This window comes from Phacochoerus africanus, chromosome 9 (assembly GCF_016906955.1).
Source record: "Phacochoerus africanus isolate WHEZ1 chromosome 9, ROS_Pafr_v1, whole genome shotgun sequence".
NCBI classification, from domain to species: Eukaryota; Metazoa; Chordata; class Mammalia; order Artiodactyla; family Suidae; genus Phacochoerus; species Phacochoerus africanus.
The window spans coordinates 125,303,094-125,326,899 of NC_062552.1; the positions used below are offsets into that span (position 1 = coordinate 125,303,094).

Genomic DNA, 23,806 nt, shown 5'->3' on the forward strand with positions numbered 1-23,806 from the left:
GGGGGAATTATTTGGCCCCTAGCAGCCAGGACCCACAAGGGCTTGGCTTCATCCCACTGTTCAGGGGTCACCCGGCTTTCCCTTGCATTGCACCTACTGCAGTCAGGGCTCCAGCAGTGACAGTCAGGCCTCTCTGCTTCTCCCCCACACCCCAAAAAATGTCCTCACGCTCCCTCTATATATCTAATAACACACACGTCTGTATTGTGACAGAACACATCATAGTCATTCATTTGTTCAAAGAAAGAACACAGGTTAAGTGCCTAGAACAATGTCAGGCACAAGCTAAGTCCTCCAAAACCATTAGCTGGTAACAGCATTCATTCATTCGTTCATTCATTCGATATCAATGGCGAGCCTCAGGCGCCGTGCTGCTCGCTGAGGCCACAGCAGTGTACACGACAGGCGTTGTCCCCGACAACCTCCATCGACCCTCGCTCAAGTCAAGGTTCCCACCTTTGGGGCTTGAGGCGCGGAGCCCGCAGGGCCCCGCCCAGCGCTAGGACTACGAGTCCCAAAAGGCTGCGCGGCGTCGTCCCCGGGCCTGCTTGCGCGCGTGCGCGCCGTCGTGACGTCAGAGCGCGAGCGGGCGCCAGTGGCTGCGGCGGCCGGCGGGCGGGGCGGGGCCGGCGGGCGGCGGCCTTTAGGGCGGAGCCGGCACTTGCTCGCCTTAGTCGGCCGCGGGCTAGCGGACGGTCGGCTTTGGGCGCCGGTTTCTCCTGTGCGCCCGCTCGCTAGGTCTCGCGCCGAGTCGCGGCCGCCTTCTCAGTGCTGCCTGCGGGGCCGGAGCGCGGCGCCATGTCGGAGCCCGGGGGCGGTGGCGGCGAGGACGGCTCGGCCGGCCTGGAGGTGTCGGCGGTGCAGAACGTGGCCGACGTGTCGGTGCTACAGAAGCACCTGCGCAAGTTGGTGCCGCTGCTGTTGGAGGATGGCGGCGAGGCCCCGGCCGCGCTGGAGGCGGCGCTGGAGGAGAAGAGCGCCCTGGAGCAGATGCGCAAGTTCCTGTCGGACCCGCAGGTCCACACGGTCCTGGTGGAGCGCTCCACGCTCAAAGGTGCGGTGCGGGGTGCGGCGCCCCGCGGGCGGGCCCCCGCGGCCTCCCGCCTCGCTCCCCGCCACACCTCCTGCCGCCGCAGCCCCGGGGTGCCCCTTCCGGGGCGCGGGGGCCGAGGAGGGCGCCCCTGTCTCGCCGGCCCCGCAACAATGGGATCGCTTTGTCTGCTCGGCCTCAAGATGGCCGAGTTGGGTGGAGACAGCGTCTCCCGGGCTGAGCGCGGGCGGAGGCCGCATCCCGGCCTCCAATGTCACATGAGCTTTTGGGTTTCGATTTGTGGCCAAGCTGGGCTGGCCTCGGGAGGGATGTGTCAGGGGCAGCCCGCGGAGCCGGGGATAGCCTGGATCCTGGCCTTTCCGTGGTCTGGGTTCAGGGGGAGGTCCTGGCGGGTCGGAGCTGGGGGAGCCCTGGCCGGCGGGCATCCCGGCCCCTGCCCTGGGCGGACCCGAGGCTCAGGTCCAAGGAATGACAGGGCTAGAGCCCGCCGCGAGCGGGCATCCCTGTGCTAGGGGGATAGCGCCCGCCGGCCTGCCTCTGGTCCTCTGGCGTCCATGCTGAGTGGGTGCATCTCCCCATTTCAAACGCGAGAACACTGAAGCTCAGGTGAAGTGTCCGGCCAAGGTCACACCAGCTTGTCCTAGTTCCTCATCTAGACTCCCCATCTCAGTTTCCAGCCCACTGCTTCTCTTTCTTGTATTTGTGTACCGCTTAGGTGATCCTAATAATGACCCAGTGATATTTGAATCTACCTTGCAGATACAAAAAGGACAGAGAGTCGGGTTTGGCCCTAGTGGAGGGAGGGGGGAAAAGGTTTGTTTATTCCAGCAGTTTCCTCAAAGAGTGACACCCCCCCTCCCCCGCCCAAAGGAAGGCTGGACCTTTTGAGAGTAGAGCTTCGGTTCTGGAGGATTTCCCCCGATGCTTTAAGACCATTTTGTAGCCAGTGTGATCGCATTTGACAGCGCAGGTATGGGTGTGGCACTGTCCATCCAGGAACCAAAGGATGATATTAAGTAAATTCTAATTCAGCACCAAGGATGGAGCTTGTCTGAAAGTGTTCCAAGAGGAGCTTCTTATAACCTCAGAAAGCTGTGTCATTCTGTCAATCACAGCGGCTCAATCGGCCTCAGCCCCAGAGCACACACCTAAGTTTCTTTCAGATAGTTTGTTTCTTTCAAAGGCTTTTCTTTCTCAGGAGATGCTTCATTGTAGCATCGGTTTCTGCAGGAGGGTCCTTGAGTCAGGGACAGCGTGGAAGAGTATTTTTCTTAAATCGGCATGAAATGTTCTAAACAAAGAAGCCATTCAGGCATATTGAGAGTGTTGATGAATTGTCTTGGATTTTCTTTTATGTTTGGTGCTGTTTTCCAGTATGGAAACCACTACGGTTTAAAAAAAATTTTTTTTTATCCGCTTTTTTTCAAAAGGAGTATATAGTTGTCTTAGAAAGTTAAGGCATACAGATAAAATCACCTGGAAGCATTTGACCTAGATATGGCCAGCATTTTGGTGTCTTGTCTTTCTGGTCGTTTTTCAACGAATGTACCTTATATTGTTAAAATGTATTTTAATCTGTATTGTTAATGTATGTTGAGTAGCTTGACCTTGGTTAATTCTTGAGTCATATTTTCTTTGCACAGTTTTGGAATCGGTGATTTCTACCTTGGGTCTCAGTTACTCTTTACTGTAAAAATTGTAGGTTTTGTTCTTTGCTTCTAGAGTGTTCAGTAGCTCCACTTTTCTCAAGCATCTTGGAATTGACTGCTAAAATTGGGGGGGGGGCCCTATTTCTCTTGAATCCTTTCTGGTGCAAATCATCTCTTTTTCCTTGATGGGTACATATTCTTTTTTTCAGCAAAGCAAATATTCAGGCATCCAAATCTTGGCTCCATAATGACTTGCAGTTTTGAACGTTGACTAAGGAATGAGACTGTCCAAAATTGAAATCCTACCTCATTCCTGTATTTATAAAAATCCGGGAAGTATTGCTAGTTATTCAGCCTGTCTGTAATTTATTTTTCACATACAGAGCTCTAAGGCAAACTGTGTGGTCCCATCAGTTTTATTGGCATCCTGGCTACACTAGCATAATTTAGATTTAAGTATAGACCTGGGACTCTTAATAGGAGGGCTGCCTGTCCTCCAGGTGATTTTTATGAGTTAACCTTGCTATTTGCACATTTAATCAAATATTAGCATCAAGTAGCTATTTACAGTGGAAAGGTAGGTCTGCACTGTAATGCGGAAAACAAATCTGAATGGTTTAAGCTGAAAAAAGACCACCACCAGGAGTTCCCATTGTGGCTCAGAGCTAACGAACCTGACTAGTCTGACTAGTCGTCTGGTATCGATGAGGCTGTGGGTTCGATACCTGGCCTCGCACCTTGGGTTAAGTGTATGGCATTGCTATGGCTGTGGTGTAGGCCTGCAGCTCTGATTTGCCCCCAGCCTGGCAACTTCCATATACTGCAGGTGCGACCCTATTATTTAAAAAAAAAAAAATGACCACCACCAGCAATGAAGTCGTATAATTTTTTTTTTTTTTTTTTTTAAGGGCTGCACCTGCAGCACATGGAGGTTCCCAGGCTAGGGGGCAAATCAGAGTTACAGCTGCTGGCAGCATCTGCAACTTAACACCACAGCTCATGCCAACACAGGATCCTTTACCCACTGAACGAGGCCAGGGATCGAACCTGCCACCTCATGGTTACTAGTCGGATTCGTTTCCCCTGCGCCACAACGGGAGCTCTGTCATATAATGTTTTTTAATGAACAGAAGAAACTACTTCTACTTTATCCTCCCCACCCCACTCCCTTTTTTTTTTTTTTTTTGGAATTTTCCAAGCATATGTAATTGAATGTGGAAGGGTTTTTGGTTGTTGTTGTTGTTGCTGTTTTGCCTTTCCATGGCCACACCTGCAGCATATGGAAGTTCTTAGGCTAGGGGTCCACTTGGAGCTGTAGCCGCCGGCCTGCACCGCAGCCGCAGCAATGTGGGATCCAAGCTGTGTCTGCAGCCTACACCACAGCTCATGGCAATGCCGGATCCTTTAACCCACTGAGTGAGGCCCGGGATCTAACCTGCATCCTTGCAGATACTGGTAAGATTCTTAACCCACTGAGCCACAATGGGAACTCCTAGCAGCATTTTTTTAATGAAGGTCTATTTATCTATATTTTTTTAACTACTCCAGTTAGCTATAAACTTTTGTTGTTGTTTAAGTATAGCATTTCTTAAAGTGTAGAGTAAAGGTTGTGAATTTAATAGTTTATTTCGATGGCGAGGAGTTGGAGAGGTGATAGGAAAGGGGACATTAAATTGTAGCTCCTCTTTTTTTTTTTTTTTGTCTGTGGAAGTTCCTGGGCCAGGGACCAAACCCACACCACAGCATCAACCTGAGCCGCTGCTGTGACAATGCTGTATCCTTAACTGCTTGGCCATTAGGGAACACCGGTGACTCATCATTTTAAAGAGAGAAATCCCTCTTCTGTAGTTCCTGGCCTATAGAAAATGGTTTTCCTCATAGGGTACTTCTGAAAGTATGGCAAGGAGTTCCCATTGTGGTTCAGCGGGTTAAGAACCCAATATAGTGTCCCTGAGGATGTGGGTTCAATCCCTGGCCTCAGTCAGTGGGTTAAGGATCTGACATTGCTGTGAGCTGTGGTGTAGGTCGCAGATGCAGCTCAGATGCAGTGTGGCTGTGGCTGTGGCCTAGGCCAGCCTCTAGCCTGGGAACTTCTGTATGCCACAGGTACGGCCATAAAAAGAAAGAAAAGAAAGTACGGCCAGATAGTGATCATTACATAAAAGGCATTTTACAGTGTTCATGACATTTTGCAGCGCTTTTTACCTGAAGTGCATCTTTGGCCCTGAGAGGCCAGGTGTTAAAGGTAGGAACAGGTGAGGCTGCTCCAGTTTGTAGCTGGGGGAGCTGGTGATTCCAGGGATGGCCTGTGGGCACCAGCTTGTCAGTGGCCAGGCTGGGAGTAGGTGCTGTGGGATTTTTGTTTTTTTCCACTCAGATGTCTTATCCTTGGAACTTTGTCCTTGAGATTGAAAACAGTGGCTGGGAGTTCCCGTCGTGGCGCAGTGGTTAACGAATCCGACTAGGAACCATGAGGTTGCGGGTTCGGTCCCTGCCCTTGCTCAGTGGGTTGACGATCCGGCGTTGCTGTGAGCTGTGGTGTGGGTTGCAGATGCGGCTCGGATCCCGTGTTGCTGTGGCTCTGGTGTAGGCCAGTGGCTACAGCTCCGATTCGACCCCTAGCCTGGGAACCTCCATATGCCGAGGGAGCGGCCCAAAGAAATAGCAAAAAGACAAAAAAAAAAAAAAAGAAAAGAAAACAGTCACTACTTATCCTAAGCATGGAATTCTAGTTTTTCCTGAGGTATGTAATTTGGGGAGTTTTAACCTCTTCATTAGTGCAGAGATGGACAGCGGCTGGAGTGTGAAAGAAAGTTAATGCTTTTTATAGGACTCAACTTAGAGATAAAGCGGTGTAGAAAGTTGTATGGGGAATGTTTTTGTTTAGTTTGTTTTTTGTTTTTATTATGGCCGTGCCTGAGGCATAGTCGAATTGGAGCTACAGCTGTCAGCCTACACCACAGCCACAGCAACTCGGGATTCGAGCCACATCTGCAACATACATACACATCAGCTCATGGCAACACCAGATCCCCGAACCCCTGAACAAGGCCAGGCCTCGAACCTGCATCCTCACAGATGCTAGTCAGGTTGTTCCCGCTGCACCCCAAGGGAACTCCAGGAGCTTCCTTTTGGTTTGTTTTGTTTTGTCCTGTGTAGTTCTATGTTCTTTTTCTGAGGACTCAACTTCCCTAAAAGATAAAGAAATGTAGTAGATGGATGATTGAAAAGTATTCATCTCTGGCCCTTGCTTAGCCCCCCAAATGGTTACTAGAATGATCTCTAAATTAACAGGAAGCGTTTCTTGTGACAGCAAACCGTCTTGGGCCTGGAGTCCATGTGCTGTTGTGCTGTAGGCAGGGCCGTGCACTCTGCAGGCCAGAGCAGCCTGCAGCGAGTTAAGCCGGGCTGTGCAGTGTATCACCGTGAAGCTCATGTACAAGGGAGGGAAAGCGGTCCTCACTTTTTAAAAAGCGAAGGCGGGTGGGAGTTGCATCCGGCAGCGCTGCAGAGCATCAGGCTGGGAGCCTCGGGGGAGACCGAGCCCAGCCTCTGTCACGGATGGACGGATGGACGGACGAGGAAACGGAAACCCCAGGGGTTAAAGACCCAGCTGGGAGAAGGATGTTTGAGGAGGATTCTGAAAGCTAAAAGTGAACTTCTCTGTTCAGTTCCTTGGTATCCAGTAAGATGGGAGCGTTTGTTTTCATTTTCTGTGTATCCGTTATTTCTTTTGAATTAGTGTTAGCCTCCAAAAGCATTTGTCTTGGAGTTCCTGTTGTGGTGCAGCAGAAACAAATCCGACTCGTATGTATCCATGGGGATGCGGGTTCAAGCCCTAGCCTCGCTCAGTGAGTCAGCCATCCGGCTTTGCCGTGAGCTGATGCATAGGTCACGGATGGGGCTCGGATCCCACACTGCTATGGCTGTGGTGTAGGCCAGCAGCTGCAGCTCCGATTCAACCCCTCTCTGAGACGAGGCTGGCCTTGTGGCCGGGACACACTTGGTGGGGGGGGGGGGATGAGGGGATGCCCAAGGGCGGGGCCTGCAGCCCACCTGGGCCTTTTCCTGCTGCCTGCTCCCCAGACCTTGTGGGCACGCACTCAAGGTGCAGCTGCAAACCACTCGGAGTTGGAATAGATGAAACTGATCTTTCAGTAGAAGTCTATGCACATAGTGCTGAATGACCCCTTCCACATTTCTCGCAATTGAGAAACTCGGAAGTTTTCCAGAGTAGTGTGCGCAGGTCACTGTGGTGCATTAGCAGTATGACTGGCAGCGAAGGAGCTTGTGAGGGGGACCACTGCTTTCTGTGCTGGTACTTTGGTTCCCTGCCTGTCTCTGGATGAACAGGCAGCACCGTATTCCATTAGGAATTAGCTGGTAACTTGAGCATCTTTCAGAAACTGGTTCCAACTTTACTGAAAGTGATTTTACCTTAGACGCAGATTGTGTTTGTATATAAGCCTCTAAATGGAGCAGAATTCGGAGTTCCCGTCATGGTGCAGTGGTAGCAAATCTGCCAAGCATCCATGAGGATGCAAGTTCGATCCCCGGCCTCATTCGGTGGGGTTAAGGGTCCGGCATTGTCGTGAGCTGTGGTGTAGGTCACAGACACAACTCGAATCCCGAGGTTCTGTGGCTGTGGTGTAGGCCGGCAGCTATAGCTCGGATTTGACCCCTGGCCTAGGAACTTCCGTATGCTGCGGGTGTGGCCCTGGGGAAAAAAAGGGAATCTTTCTCTCCTCCTCTGAATAATTTTTTTAACAGTTCTGCAGAAGTAGAATTACTGTTCTTTGAAAGATGGAGTAAGTTATAAAGAAACAGGAAAGTTTAAATTATTTGGCAGTTTGATAAAACAGTGTCTTGGGTCCTTTACAGTGGGGGTCAGACATACTCGGACTTCCTACGGTCTTTGTATTTGTGGGGAATAGCATGTAAAAAGTAACCCAGAAGATGGTCTACGGCTGAGCAGTGATGACTTCCGTAAAGCATGGGCATCAAGGGAAGTTAGAAGTTCGCGGAGCAGTGGAGGGCAGGTGTTTGCTTGTCCTGTCTGAGGATGATGTCACTGGGTGTGCCTGCCTGCGGCCCAGCAGCGCTCTCTGCATTGCAGTGCTGGTCCCAGTCCCGAGGCAGCGTGACTCATCGCCTGGCACGGTGCCCGGCTCCTTTTAAGCCTGTTGGCGTTAGGACGGGGAGGCAGCTTGCTAGATGCTCTGTCCAGTCAGCCTGTTTTCTCTGTGATTTTATTCGTGCAGATGATGGCTCTTTACCGGGAGGAAGAAATGAGTCACAGCCAACAGCGGGTTTTCAGTCATGTCGGTCATCTCCCTGAGGATTATAGAATGTGACTTTTATTTTCTGTATATAACTTGAGTGTTGTTTTAACGGCATGTATTTTATATAAATCACAGAATTAATGAAAGTGCCAAAAATGGAGGGAGAAAATATTCCATAATCCCACTGCCCTGACAGCTCTTTAGTTTGGGGGCATTTCCTTACCCTTGGTCTCTGTGCTTGCATTTTACGGATTGCAGTTATATGTTTGGTTGGTTTTAGGCAGTATGATTTATTTTGTGGTATATCCACAGTTCAACAGTTAGAAAACTGGATTGCTTTGGGTTTTTTTGAGATAGTAATTTTTTAAAACCAGGTAGGAAGTACCTGGCATATTAGAATGTTCTGCCACGCCTCGTCTCCTTCCTAAAATTATACCCAAAAAGCCCAATATTTTGGAAGAGTTATTGACTTATTGATAAATATACTAATATTTTATATTCTTTCAGCGTGAATTTTGTATGTCTCATCTTAAAACTAATGAAGCAAATAGCTTTTGCTCAGACTCTGTACCCCCAGGTTTCATAGTTTTTATTTTTTTAATTTTTTGCATTTTTACTTATTTATTTATGTTTGCTTTTTAGGGCCACACTTGCAGCATATGGAGGTTCCCAAGCTAGGGGTCAAATCAGAGCTACAGCTGCCGGCCTACGCCACAGCCACAGCAACACCAGATCTGAGCCACATCTGTGACCTACACCACAGCTCACTACAGCACTGGATCCTTAACACGCTGATAGGGGCCAGACATCGAACCTGCAACCTCATGGATCCTAGTCGGGTTCGTTAACCACTGAGCCATGAAGGGAACTCCCAGTAAGCTTTTTAAAATTACTGCTGTGCTCATTGTTTGCTGTGTGGTCCTGCCCAGCAAGCGCTCATGTGAGGGGAGAGAGATGCTTTCGTAAATCGACCCCAGAGCAGGCTCTGAAAAGTTCTGCAAGAGCAGAGGGGAAGGCCAGGTGAGTGCCCCGTGGTGACTCTGGAAACGGTCCTTTCTGTCTTTTTTTTATTCTTTGGCTGCGCCTGTGACATACAGAAGGTCCCAGTCTAGGGATCACACCTGGGCCACAGCAGTGACAACACCAAATCTTTAAGCTGCTTCACCACCAGGGAACTCCTGGAGAAGTTTCTTTTTGGTGGTGGTGGTGGTGGTGGTTTTTTTGTCTTTTTAGGGCTGCACCCGCGGCATGTGGAGGTTCCCAGGCTAGGGGTCCAGTCGGGCTGAAGCCACCGGCCTACGTCACAGCCACAGCAACACGGGATCCAAGCCGCATCTGCAACCTACACCACAGCTCACGGCAGCACCGGATCCTTAACACGCTGAGCAAGGCCAGGGGTCGAACCCGCATCCTCATGGATACTAGTTGGATTTGTTAACTGCTGAGCCACAGTGGGAACTGCTGAAGTTCCTTGGTGGGGGTGGCAGGGGGCTTAATGAGGGAGGCGGGCAGGCTGAATGCTGGTAAGGACTCTGGGTTTGGAATCAGACTTCCGATTTCGCCCTGTCCCTTTCCAGTCATGTGTCTGAGGGCGGTGTGCTCATGCTCCTTGCTTGGATAATTAATGATAGTCGCGCCAGCCCCATGGGTTGTCACGAGGGTTACAGGTATGATGCACCTTGGTAACGCCTGGCACATAGAAGGCGCTGAGTAGACAGCTGAGCAGACTACACTGAGGGGTCGGGGTAGAAGTGCCCTCTGTCTTTGGGGGACAGGGGATCCGACTGCTGGGATCGGGTGGGGAGAGCTTGGCCTTAGCAGGACAGCACCGGCACTGCCAGTGTGTCCCTCGTTTACAGACAAGGAGGCAGGGGTGGCGGGACGTTAAGGACCTTGCCCGAAATCACACAGCAAATAAGCGCCTGGGTCCAGCAATCTGAAAAAATGAGTGGAAGGGAAAATTAGGGCGTGCCAGGTCACACAGGGGTTAGGGTCAGGTTGGGGCGGGGGACGGATGTGCTCTGAGCAGTCGATGAAGCAGGACCCGGCATGTTGACAGGGGCTTAATAGAATATTCCTTATGCTTCGTAGAGGATGTCGGTGACGAAGGAGAAGAAGAGAAAGAATTCATTTCCTATAACATCAACATAGACATTCATTACGGAGTGAAGTCCAACAGGTGAGTAGTGCGATTCCACCGCCGTTTCAGACCAAAAGCCTGTGGGAGTCAAACGTCAATGCTGATCACTCAGAGTACGGAAACACGCAAGATTTCTGCTCTTTAATTCAGTTTCTTTGACTTTCTTTATTCAAACTAGGAGGATTTACAGGTCAATATAAAATTAAAATATTTATTTTAATTGCTATTTTAGGGTTAAGCCATAATGTTCTTAACATATCTTATAATACTCTTAGATTATAGCTGAATTTTCATTGGTATAAATAGCTAGTAAACATTCATAGGTACAGGTCCGATTCTTTGAGGATAAGTCCCTAAAGGTAACATCACTGGTTCCGGAGTTCCCGTTATGGCTCAGCGATTAACAAACCTGACCAATGTCCATGAGGATGCGGGTTCGATCCCTGGCCTCGATCAGTGGGTTAAGGATCTGGTGTTGCTGTGAGCTGTGGTGTAAGTTGCAGATGCGGCTTGGATCTGGTTGGTTTTTCTGTGGCTGTGGTGCAGGCTGGCAGATGCAGCTCCAATTCAACCCCTAGCCTAGGAACTTCCACATGCTGTGGGTGTGGCCCTAGAAAAGACAAAAAAAAAAAAAAAAGACTGGTTCAGATGCAGTGCATCATTAACGTCTTTAACGCGGGTTTCAAGATTCCCCACCTTCTGAACAGGTTACACCAATTTATACTCTAACAAACATCCAGATTTAAATATGTGAATATTTAATTTATTCCGCAATGGCTTTTTAAAACTTTTTTTTTTTTTTGTCTTTTCTAGGGCTGCTCCTGCAGCATATGGAGGTTCCCAGGCTAGGGGTCTAATCGGAGCTGTAGCCACTGGCAGATGCCAGAGCCACAGTAACGTGAGATCCAAGCCACATCTGCAACCTACACCATAGCTCACGGCAACGCCAGATCATTAACCCACTGAGCGAGGCCAGGGATCAAACCTGCAACCTCATGGTTCCTAGTCAGATTCGTTAACCACTGAGCCATGACGGGAACTCCAAAACTTTTTATTTTGAATAATTTCAAGCTTACAGGCGTTGCATGGATAGCATATAGAAATCCCAGATAGCAGTTAGCTCTGACCACTTTGGGGTTGTCTCTGCGGTGGTGTGGGTTTGCTCCCTGGCCCTGGAACCTCTGTATGCCACGGGTGTGGCCAAAAAAACCCTAAAACATTTACCACAGTTGTATTATCATTTTGTTCCTGAACCATTTGAGACAGTTACAGACACCCTGCTCTTTTATCCCTAAATTCTTTGCAACATTTCCTAAGAATAAGAACATTCTTGGTTAGGGCCTCAGTATAATTTTCAAATGCCAGAAATTTCAGCACAGAATTATTCTCCAGGTTAAATACATTTTGATATTTTCTTAGTAATGCCCCTTACAGTGTTTCTGCTTTTATCTAGAGTCCAGTATTGTGTTTTTCTTTCTGTGTCTGTGATGGCCTTAACACTTTTGACAAGTGCGGTCCAGTGGTGTGATGGGACACCTCTCCATTGGATCTGCCCGTGTTTCGCCGTGGTTACGTTCAGGTTGTGCATTTTTGGCAGGAATACTGTTGTGACTGTGTTCCTTCTCAGTGTGCCACATCAGGAAGCGTCTTTGACCTTTTTAGGCTAATATGGAGTATTATGTTTGAAATACTTCTATATAGTACGAGAAGTGGAAAATGCAAACATTACTTCTCTTTTTTTTTTGTCTTTTGTCTTTTTTGTTGTTGTTGCTATTTCTTGGGCCGCTCCCGCGACATATGGAGGTTCCCAGGCTAGGGTTCCAATCGGAGCTGTAGCCACCGGCCTACGCCAGAGCCACAGCAACGTGGGATCCGAGCCACGTCTGCGAGCTACACCATAGCTCACGGCAACACTGGATCCTTAACCCAGCGAGTGAGGCCAGGGATCAAACCTGCAACCTCATGGATCCTAGTTGGGTTCATTAACTGCCGAGCCACGAAGGGAACTCTGGAGTTAGGTTTTTAAAGTTGCTTGGAATTTGAGCAGATGAATATAGGTTTCTTAAGCAGCTGTACAAAACACACGATGTTTAGAAAATGGGACTCATAGTTTAAATGGTGTCTCAGGTTGGGGATGGGGGGCGGGTGTGTAGTAGGCAATGAAACTGGGAGGGTTGTTTTAGGCCAGACTGGAGGGGCCTTTGTTTATTTCTTAAGATTTTTATTTTTTCTGTTATAGTTGATCCACAGTGTTCTGTCAAATTCTGCTGCACAGCAAATAGAGGGGCCGTTAACCTGCAGGTGACTTGTTTAGTCAAGCTGACCTGTGATTTAATACCGTAAATGAATGGGACAGAGTGGTATAAAATCAGATGTAAGTTCATCAGAGCATGTAACTCACAGTCGCTGAGGTTAGTTTTAGCGAGGGCAAGGTTGTGAACTTAGCCCACATATGAGGCGAAGGATCTCGGCCTGGTTTCATGGTCCCATGCGATAACCTTGACCTTGATTCAGTGGGTCCCTTGTAAGTGAGTAAGGAAAGAGAAGCATGTTTCAGTGTTAGAAAATCAACCATTGGAGTTCCCATCGTGGCGCCGTGGTTAATGAATCCAACCAGGAACCATGAGGTTGCCGGTTCGATCCCTGGCCTCGCTCAGTGGGTTGAGGGTCCAGCGTTGCCGTGAGCTGGGGTGTAGGTCGCAGACGCTGCTCGGATCCCACGTTGCTGTGGCTGTGGTGTAGGCTGGCAGCTACAGCTCCGATTAGACCCCTGGCCTGGGAACCTCCATATGCCAAGGGAGCGGCCCAAGAAATGGCAAAAAGACAAAAAAAAAAAAAAAGAAAATGAACCAGTCAACTCTTGATGTAATTTTAAAATTAAAACATCCAAATGAGTTTTTAATTTTGTACATAACTCCAAGGAGGCTGCGGTTATTAAGAGTGATTGGAATGAGACTGATTCTTCTTTTCCTTCCTTGTAGCTTGGCCTTCATTAAACGAGCTCCCGTCATTGACGCGGACAAGCCGGTGTCTTCTCAGCTCCGGGTCCTCACACTCAGCGAAGACTCGCCCTATGAAACCTTGCATTCTTTCATTAGCAACGCGGTGGCTCCTTTTTTTAAGTCTTACATCAGAGAGTCTGGCAAGGCGGACAGGTAAAAGCCATTTTCTTTGGTTCACCTGAGTGTCGTCTTTCCCTTGCCGTTCGCGACGCGCCTTGGAAGGTGATGGAGAACGCAGGGGCCGGGAGGGGAAAGCTAGCGGACCAAGAGAAAGCAAGCCTGCTGCGGGTTATCGAAGTGTGTGTGGTTAAAGTCTGACAGGCGTAAAGCAGGAGGCTCAGAGGACCAAGAGCACGCTGAAATTTGGGGTGTCGTCTGTCTCTTTAGGGATGGAGATAAAATGGCTCCTTCGGTGGAGAAAAAGATTGCAGAACTTGAAATGGGACTCCTTCACTTGCAGCAAAACATTGAAATTCCAGAGATCAGCTTACCAATTCACCCAATTATTACAAATGTTGCAAAACAGTGTTATGAACGTGGAGAAAAGCCGAAAGTCACAGACTTTGGTGATAAGGTTGAAGACCCAACTTTTCTCAATCAGTTGCAATCGGGAGTTAACCGGTGGATCCGAGAAATTCAAAAAGTAAGGGCACAGTATTGAAAGTACCATGAAAGATGCTTTACTTTGTCACATGTGCGAGAAGGCTGGTCCGTGTTCTTGTCGGCGAGGTGACCTCTGGGCTGGCTGGTAGAGGTGCCTGCTGTTGGTCCTGGCAGTGCTCGGGGGCGGCCTGACTTTGGCCCATGTGGGGTGGGCCACACAGTACTGGGTGAGACTGTTGACACACCAGTCCTGAGAGAGTGCTAATCTCCGCTGTCGCGGAAGCTTTGACTTCAAAGTAAACCGCTAATAACACAAGGAAGGAAATGCATTTGAAATGTAAAAACTGAGTTACAGTGCGTGTGTTCAGGTAATGATACTTTGTCTACCTTTAGTTAAATACTGAATACACTTGAATTTGATATTTAAGGTGACCAAACTTGATCGAGATCCTGCCTCAGGAACCGCCTTACAGGAAATTAGTTTTTGGCTAAACTTGGAGCGTGCGTTATACCGCATCCAGGAGAAGCGAGAGAGCCCGGAAGTTCTCCTGACTCTGGATATCTTGAAACACGGCAAACGTTTCCATGCCACCGTCAGTTTCGACACGGACACAGGTAAAAACTGGGGCTAATGATCTGATCAGCAAGTTATTGATCTGGGTTTGGGGAGCGCTTGTTGATGAAGATTACTGGATGTGCCATCCTTCCTGGTCACTCCTTGCATCTGTCTCACCTTTTCCCCCGGTTCCAGGTACTCCTCACCCCCAGGGCTTTTGGGAGCGTAAGCAGTTTCTAGGCACGAGTGCAGTGGGCACGGGGCACGTCCCTCCTGTGTCTCAGTTTCTTGGTTCCTTGCGTGGGCTCTGCTTTTTCGGTGTAAAATCAAGTGTGCTTTTGAGGATCCAGGCAGGAGGGTGGTTGACGATGAGCAGTTCTTTGCCCCCAGGGCAGTGGAGGGAGAGCTGATCATACCTTCTCTCTGTTTGCCTGCCCCTCCCCCTCCCTGTTCCAGAACGTGCTCAGGATAGTGTCTTTTCTGACCGGGCAGCAGTGTGTACCAGGCGCACAAACGCCGGGATGGCCGGGCACGGCTGGACGTTCCTCCGTGCCCCAGAGCTGTGTTAGGAGACGTCATTAGGGAAGAAAGGCTGTGAGGCCCACAGCTGAAATGTTAGAGGAGAAGACTTCCAGTTACTTTGGCCACGGCGCGCACACACTAAGACATGGCCATTCACTAATACGGAAATGTACACTCCGCTTTTTCTTTTGCTTTTTAGGGCAGTACCCGTGGCACGTGGAAGTTCCCCGGCTAGGGGTTGAATTGGTTGCAGCTGCTGGCCTACACCACAGCCACTCGCTCTGTGGCCTACACATGACCTACACCACAGCTCATGGCAACCCTGGATCCCCAACCCACTGGGCACGGTGAGGGATCGAACCCTCATCCTCATGGATACTAGTCGGATTCGTTTCTGCTGGGCCACAATGGGAACTTAGAATTGTTTTTTTTTAAATACCTCTGAAACCTTTACGTCTTTCCTAATACATTTTTATGATAGTGTTATGCAGAGGAAGTACCAAAAAAAAAAAAAAAAAGATCAGGATCCAGGTTCTTCTGTGATTTCAGGTCCATAACACACTCCTGGCTTGAGCCATGGGTATAAAATTTCAATTTTAATGTTCTTAGGGACCATAAAATTCTACTGTTCTTAAACTTAATTATTACTAGTGCATTTTGACAATATAGGAAACAAAAAAAGATGAAATGTGTGGGGCTACCGCTCGCAGTCTTATTACAGTGTATGTGAGTTGATGGACAGTCTTAGAAATAGCAAAAGCAAGACCACACTGTGGTCATCTTGTGAATAACGTGTGCTTTTTTCAAATAGTGTGGTTTCTGTGTCACTAAATCTTTTGCAATGTCAACATGCTTTGGGGTGAGGATGTATTTCGGTTATGAACCAGTACTAAGTTTGTGAGGATTATCCTTTGACTTTTTGTAAAAGGTTTGAAACCAACACATGATGACATTATATTGCATTTGTATTAGTTTATGTGAAAACCGTGGACTGTTTCTCTGTTAATGTAGGTTTAAAACAGGCTTTGGAAACTGTGAATGACTACAACCCTCTGATGAAGGATTTTCCTCTGAATGACTTGCTGTCTGCCACTGAGCTGGACAAAATAAGGCAGGCACTTGTTGCAATTTTCACCCATTTGAGAAAGATCCGAAACACAAAATATCCCATTCAGAGGGCTCTGCGTTTGGTGGAGGCAATTTCAAGAGACCTGAGTTCTCAGTTACTCAAAGTATTGGGCACTAGAAAGTTGATGCATGTTGCTTATGAAGAATTTGAAAAAGTAAGTTGTTAACATATCGGAAAACCAACCTCAGGGCATTGAGATGCAAATACGCTTCAGTAATAAGCTTCCTCCCTAAATTGTATCCTAGGTTATGGTCGCCTGCTTTGAAGTTTTTCAGACGTGGGATGATGAGTATGAGAAACTTCAGGTGTTGTTGAGAGACATTGTCAAGAGGAAACGGGAGGAGAATCTGAAGATGGTGTGGCGGATCAACCCCGCTCACAGGAAGCTGCAGGCTCGCCTCGACCAGATGAGGAAGTTCAGGCGCCAGCACGAGCAGCTGCGAGCTGTCATCGTCAGGGTCCTGAGGCCGCAGGTGCGTTTCCCAATCTGCATGTTCATGTGCGCCTTGTTGGAGTGGCCCCATCTCTCTCTTTTTCAGAATTAGCCACTTGTGTCTATTTTACGCCATTAAGTACCTTCTTCAGCTCCACTTTCACCTTGTCATTGTCACCTTTAAGATCTAGTGATTCTGGACCACAGGGTTTCAATCTAAGTCTTTTTTTTTTTTTTTTTTATAGGGCCACACCTGCGGCATATGGAAGTTCCCAGGCTAGGGGTAGAATTGGAGCTGCAGCTGTAGCCACAGCCACAGCAACTCAGGATCCAAGCTGCATCTGCAGCCTGCACCACAGCGCATGGCAATGCCGGATCCTTAACCCACTGAGCAAGGCCAGGAATCAAACCTGCTTCCTCATGGATGTTAGTCGGGTTCATTAACTGCCGAGCCACGGGGGGGATTCCCCCATGGTTTTTTAAATGCGAATCACTCACCTGGTGCCTGGACTTACTGAGGCTCAACCCACTGAGCCACAACGGGAACTCTTCAGTCCAAATCTTGTAACAGTCTCTGTCCATTTATCCTCACCCCCAAATTATGTGGACCTCAGAGTTTAAATCCTAATCCCACCATCTGACCGGCCGTGTGACTGGAGTACATCATTTAACCTTTTCCCTGGACCCCTCGTCTGCAAAATGTGGACGATGACTGCGTATGCCTTAAAAGATAATTGCACACGGCTGAGCGTTATGAAAAGATTTAGACTCCTTTTCTTCACGTTTTTTTCTTCTTCTTCTCAGTTCACCTCTTTTCTTCAGCAATACTTTCCTTTCAAAGAAAAAATCCAGTCCAGAGAGTTCCCTGGTTAGGACTTGGCACTTTCAGCACAGCGGCCTAGGTTCAGTCCCTGGTCTGGGAACTGAGATCCCACATTCAGCCACTGCACACCACAGCCAAAAAAATGTTTTCAGTTAAAAAATCCAGTCTAGAAATAGAAGACGGATTGATGTACATATAGGTGGAGGAATTGATTAAAGGGTAGATATTTACGGTAAAGCCAGTACATAGCCAGTGTTAATTGGCTGAATGTTGATTTATCTACTCGAGGTGGGAGTATGTCTTTCAACCCACCTGTGGCTTGAAAATCTTGTAATGTTAGCTGGGGTGAGGTGGGAGAGAGCCTGTCTCGAAATCACGCCGGCCGAGAAGCTTCATTCTCGGATGAGAAGGGCTGCTCTTCAGGGTGGAGTAGGTGGTCAGTTCTGTTGCTCAGCGTCACTTGATGCAGAGCAGTGCGCATCCCGTGCACACAGGCGCGTGTGCTTGTTCAAGTGTTGACCCTTTATTGTGTCCACGAGAGACCAAGACCAGGGCCGACTCCTCCTGCCTGGGGTGTCTCAGTCCTTTTTTTGCCGTGTCCTTCTTCTCAGATATCATTGTTTAAAACGTTGCATACTCTTTTTTTTTTTTTTTTTTTTTTTGCTATTTCTTTGGGCCGCTCCCGCGGCATGTGGAGGTTCCCAGGCTAGGGGTCGAATCAGAGCTGTAGCCACCGGCCTACACCAGAGTCACAGCAACGCGGGATCCGAGCCGCGTCTGCAACCTACACCACAGCTCACAGCAACGCCGGATCGTTAACCCACTGAGCAAGGGCAGGGACCGAACCCGCAACCTCCTGGTTCCTAGTCGGATTCGTTAACCACTGCGCCACGACGGGAACTCCGAAACGTTGCATACTCTTTAAAAAAATTCTTGTGTTGAAGTGTAGACGATTTATGCTGTTGTGTTCATTTCACATGTACAGCAAAGCGATGTGGTTGTATATTTGTTTTCAGATTCTCTCTTAAGATACTGACTGTCGTTGGCCGTGCTCTACAGTAGGTCCTCGTTCAACCTTTTTTTTTTTCATTTTTTTCTTTTGTCGAAGTATCGTTCATGTACAATGTTCTGTTAGTTCTGTGTACATAGCTTTTTTTCACATTCTTTTTCTTTACAGATTATGACAAGACATTGAGTCTAGTTCCCTGTGCCCTACAGCAGGTCCTTGTTGGTTATCTATTTTACACATAGTAGGGTGTCCACGTTAATCCCAAACTACTAATTTATCCTTCTTCTTCCCATAAGTTTGTCTTCTGTGTCTGTGGGTCTATTTCTGTTTTGTAAATCGGTTGGTTTGTGTAATTTTTTTCAGATTCCACGTATAAGCCGCATCACATGATTAGTTTTGCTTTGACTTACTTCACTCAGCGTGAGTCTCTAGTTCCATCCATGCTGCTGCAGGCGGCATGGTTTCACTCTTTCTTACGGCTGAGTAGCAGTCCACTGTGTGTATGGACCGCATCTTCGTCATCCATTCCTCTGTCACTGGACACTTGGGTTGCTTCCATGTCTTGGCTGTTGTGAATAGAGCTGCCGTGAACATACAGGCGCGTGTGTGTTTTTGAGTTATAGTTTTGTCTGGATATATGCCCAGGAGTGGGACTGTGGTATCATAATGGTAACTCTCTTGGTTGTTTTTGAAGAACTCTCCATACTGTTTTCCATAGAGGCCGCACCAATTTACATTCCCACCAACGGTGTAGGAGGGAGGGCTCCTTTTTCTCCACACCCTCTCCAGCATTTGCTGTCTGTAGACTCCTTGGCGATGGCCATTCTGACTGGTGTGAGGTGATACCTCACTGTAGTTTTGATTTGCATTCCTCTAATAATCCGTGGTATTGAACATCTTTTCATGTGGGATATCTGTGGGTAGTGTGTAATTTCTTTGGGGTGCTGTGGAATTAGGTCCTCTGCCCATTTTTTGATTTGGGGTGATTTGGTTTTTTTGTTAGTGAGTTGTATGAGCTATTTGTGTATTTTGGAAACAAAGTCCTTGTCAGTTGAATCCTTTGCAAATATTATCTCCCATTCTGTAGGTGGTCTTTTGAGTTTCTTTATGGTTTCCTTTGCTGTGCAGTTTGCATACTTCTTGTTTGTAAACCATAGGGTCCACATGCTTTATATCCGTCAAATTTGTAATGGACGAATGTGAACAAGCACACATCCTCAGGGTGATTTTATTGGAGGGTTTAATCAGCTCACATTATTTATATGGTTGGATTCAGAATTGCTACTTGCTGTTTGTTTTCCCTTTGTCTCATTTGTGTTGTTCCTCTGTTCCTGCCCTGACTTCTTTTGTGTTATTTTCAGTATATAATTTGAATTCCTGTATAGACTTATAGGTGTGTTTCTTTGAATTATCTTTTTTAGCCATTACTCTGGGGATTACAGTATAGATCTTTAATGTATCATGATATACTCCATACTGACTTATAAGAACCTTATAACTAGTAGAGCTGTTGCCTCCTGCTTGTCATTTATACAACAGGGAAAATAATGTTATTCTTATCATACATACACGTCATGAGCCCAACAGTAAGGTGCTACAGGTTGGTTGGTTGGTTTGTTTTCTTTTTTGGCTTCCCTGTGGCACATGGAGTTCCTGGGCCAGGGATCAGGTCTAAGCCGAGGTTGTGACCTCAGCTGCAGTTGCAGCAATGCTGGATCCTTAACCCCGTATGCCGGGCCGGGGGATCGAACCTGCGTCCTAGTGCTCTCAAGAGGCTGCCAATCCCATTGTGTTACAGTGGAAACTCCTACAAAGTGGTTTTTGTTTTTGTTTTTTTTTGTCTTTTGAGGGCCGCACCCACAGCATATGGAGGTTCCCAGGTCTAATCAGAGCTGTTGCTGCTGGCCTACACCACAGCTCACGGCAGCGCTGGATTCTTTATATTTTCTAGTTCTCTTCATTCCTTCCTGTGGACTGAGTGACTCTCTGCTGTCTTCTCTCTTTACCTAGAGGAATTCCTTTAGGATTTCTTGTTCCATAGGTTTGCTGGCAACAGATTCCTTCATTTTTTGTTTTTTGGGAAAAATATTTCGCTCTCATATTGGAAGCATAGTTTCACTGGGTGTGGGATTCCTGGATGACAGCGACTTTTAGATTTCCCATGACTTTTCTTCCTGCAGGGCTCCCCAGGGTCTCCAGTGTGTACATGGAATTTCGTACCTTGGCCCTTGTCAGGCTCTCCCATTTCCAGAATCTCCCCTCTAAACAAACTGCTGTTCTGCTCCCCCTTGCAAAGCTGCAGGATTCCCTGCCTGAGCTGGGGCGCCAGAGCACCTCCAGGCAGGACAGCCCTCCCTCCGGCCCGAGCTCAATACAACACCTCAGGTCGTTGGCTGCCTTGGGGTTGCTTTCCATTGACCTAAAATAAAATAGCTGCTTAATAATTTTGTCCAGTTTTGCCCTTAAACTAGCATTGCCAGGAATCCTCAGAGTGTTTTTATTTTATTTTATTTTTTTGTCCTTTTCTAGGGCCACACTCACAGCATACAGAGGCTCCCAGGCCAGAGCCTACGCCAGAGCCACAGCAATGCGGAATCCGAGCCGCACCTGCGACCTACACCACAGCTTAGGGCAACGCCGATCCTTAACCCACTGAGCAAGGCCAGTGATTGAACCCGCAACCTCATGGTTCCTAGTCGGATTCGTTAACCACTGAGCCATGACAGAAACTCCTTTTTTTGTTTTGTTTGTTTGTGTGTTTCCTCAGAGTGTTTTTAAATACATAAAACAAAATGCACAGGTTTACAAAGAAATAGTTGTTAGCCCTTTTGAGGTTGTGATCTAGTGGCTTACGTGCTTCTCCACGAACACGTAAAATGCTAAGATCTGGCGACGGTCCTGATGAGCGCCAGAGGTTTGAAGTCGTGATGAGCACAAACAAGGCCTCAAGGAAGGTCCAGGGGGACGTGGCGGACTCTTCACAGCTGTGACTCTTGCCTGCGTTCATAACTAGAGGACGTGATGAATTCAGTTTGGCCTTAGTGAAAATGATTATAATTTCCCCCAAACAAGTCCAGGCTGTCTGCTCATCTGCGGCATCTGGACCACAGATCAAGACCACTGCCTAGGAGTTTGTGTCATGGTGCAGCGAACACAAATCTGACTAGGAACCATGAGGTTGCCGGTTCGATCCCTGGCCTTGCTCAGTGGGTTAACGGTCTGGTGTTGCCGTGAGCTGTGGTGTAGGTTGCAGACTCCGCTTGGATCCTGAGTTGCTGAGGCTGTGGCGTAGGCTGGCAGCTACAGCTCCGATTCAGCCCCTAACCTGGGAACCTTCATGTGCCGCAGGCGCAGCCCTAAAAAGACAAAAAAGACCACTGCCTAGCTGCATTCTAATCCTGCAGGCATGCGGCCATGAGACATGTGTGGACGTCTAATACGTCCGGAGACAAAGATCACGTGTGTGCCCTGCTCTCTCCCAGTAGCATGGAGAGAACCGCATGGAATCGGCTCTGTTAGCGTAGCACCTCATCTGTGCCTCTGCTGTCGGATTGACCCATGGAGTTACCATTTAAAGCTTTAAAAAGAAAACCCTGTTGGATTGTACATAGCTCCCCTGGGAATTACCGAGCTTTCCAGTGCAACTTTAATCATAGACTCAACATTGTGCGGGAAGTACCCCAAACCCAGGTTTTAGCACATGTTATTGTAGCTTCTTCGGCAGTGAAACTACATGATCAGGCGATCTTTATGGCGCAGAGGTAGAGTGTCCTCTATGGAAATTAACACGACGTTGTAAATCGACCATCCTTCAGTAACGTTTATAAACATGCACTGGTGTTTCACATGGTCTTGCTGAGCTGAGGTTATAAAACGTTGGACTAAGAGTTAAAAGCTGGACGGTGCACGGGTAACTGCGTGGCGTGCGCTGCTGGTGCACAGAATACTGTCACCCGCTCACCGTTTTTCCTGTGACCGCTCCCCACCCAGGTCACCGCCGTCGCCCAGCAGAACCAGGGCGAGGCGCCCGAGCCGCAGGACATGAAGGTCGCGGAGGTGCTCTTCGACGCTGCCGACGCGAATGCCATCGAGGAGGTCAACCTCGCCTACGAGAACGTCAAGGAGGTGGACGGGCTGGACGTCTCCAAGGAGGGCACGGAGGCCTGGGAGGCCGCCATGAAGCGGTACGACGAGCGGATCGACAGGGTGGAGACGCGCATCACCGCCCGCCTTCGGGACCAGCTGGGCACCGCCAAGAACGCCAACGAGATGTTCAGGATCTTCTCCAGGTTCAACGCGCTCTTCGTCAGGCCGCACATCCGCGGGGCCATCCGCGAGTACCAGACCCAGCTGATCCAGCGTGTGAAGGACGACATCGAGTCTCTGCACGACAAGTTCAAGGTCCAGTACCCGCAGAGCCAGGCGTGCAAGATGAGCCACGTGCGCGACCTGCCGCCCGTGTCGGGCTCCATCATCTGGGCCAAGCAGATCGACCGGCAGCTGACGGCCTACATGAAGCGCGTGGAGGACGTGCTGGGCAAGGGCTGGGAGAACCACGTCGAGGGCCAGAAGCTGAAGCAGGACGGCGACAGCTTCCGCATGAAGCTCAACACGCAGGAGATCTTCGACGACTGGGCCAGGAAGGTGCAGCAGCGCAACCTCGGCGTCTCGGGCCGCATCTTCGCCATCGAGAGCACGCGCGTCCGGGGCCGCTCTGGGAACGTCCTCAAGCTGAAAGTCAACTTCCTCCCCGAGATCATCACCCTCTCAAAGGAAGTGCGAAACCTCAAGTGGCTCGGGTTCCGCGTCCCGCTGGCGATTGTGAACAAGGCTCACCAAGCGAACCAGCTCTACCCGTTCGCCATCTCACTGATCGAGAGCGTCCGGACTTACGAGCGGACCTGCGAGAAGGTCGAGGAGCGCAACACCATCTCGCTGCTGGTGGCGGGCCTGAAGAAGGAGGTGCAGGCCCTGATCGCCGAGGGCATCGCCCTGGTGTGGGAGTCCTACAAACTCGACCCGTACGTGCAGCGCCTGGCCGAGACGGTCTTCAACTTCCAAGAAAAGGTGCGCTCTGCGCGGGTCCCCAGGTGCCCGGGTGAGCTGAGCCGGGGCCGCCCCCTCGGCCGGCACGCTAGCTGCCCCGCAGAAGGCGTGCCTGCCGGCCCGACAGCTGAGGGCTGGGGGTGCTGCTCGGGGGCACCAGTGGGCAGCACTCCGCAAAGTTACGAGGCCTGAGCGCTGAGGACCCTGGGGTCTGGCAGAGCGAAAGGCCAGCTTTGTTCCTGTGGCTGGTAAAGCCGCCTGGAGATCGGGCTGCACCCCTGCCGCTCCCCCCACCCCCACACCCCCGGCCCTGACTTCTTCCCCCGACCGTCGCCCAGCTCACACTGGCCTCCGCCCCTGGGCCTGCTGCCGAGGAAAGGACGGAGCACGGGCGCGGGTGGCCGGCTCCCGGGGAGGGAAGGCGCTGAGCCCGTGAGCTTACTTCCTGCCCCCTCCTTTGCCAGTCAGGTCAGAGGTCGCCCCTCCCTGGGGCAGGAATGAGCAAGGAGGGGAGCTGCTGGTTTCCAGACAGTTCCCTTCCCGCGGCAGAGACCCGGGTGG

General features: G+C 49.3%; 1 protein-coding gene across 2 annotated transcripts in view; it reads left to right on the top strand.

Annotated features, from left to right (window-relative positions):
• The first annotated feature begins 640 nt into the window (after nucleotides 1-640).
• The window catches only part of DYNC1H1 (dynein cytoplasmic 1 heavy chain 1), a 64,861-nt gene continuing 41,695 nt past the window's right edge, over nucleotides 641-23,806 (top strand). The window contains exons 1-8 of one of the 2 annotated variants that reach the window (XM_047796549.1): nucleotides 641-1,054; nucleotides 10,074-10,161; nucleotides 13,104-13,277; nucleotides 13,512-13,767; nucleotides 14,156-14,342; nucleotides 15,817-16,088; nucleotides 16,180-16,407; nucleotides 22,190-23,266. In XM_047796549.1, coding sequence (XP_047652505.1) covers nucleotides 799-1,054; nucleotides 10,074-10,161; nucleotides 13,104-13,277; nucleotides 13,512-13,767; nucleotides 14,156-14,342; nucleotides 15,817-16,088; nucleotides 16,180-16,407; nucleotides 22,190-23,266 — 2,538 coding nt within the window. In that variant the 5' untranslated portion in view covers nucleotides 641-798. The remainder of the gene's footprint in view (nucleotides 1,055-10,073; nucleotides 10,162-13,103; nucleotides 13,278-13,511; nucleotides 13,768-14,155; nucleotides 14,343-15,816; nucleotides 16,089-16,179; nucleotides 16,408-22,189; nucleotides 23,267-23,806) is intronic. The other variant, XM_047796550.1, reaches the window with a different exon arrangement.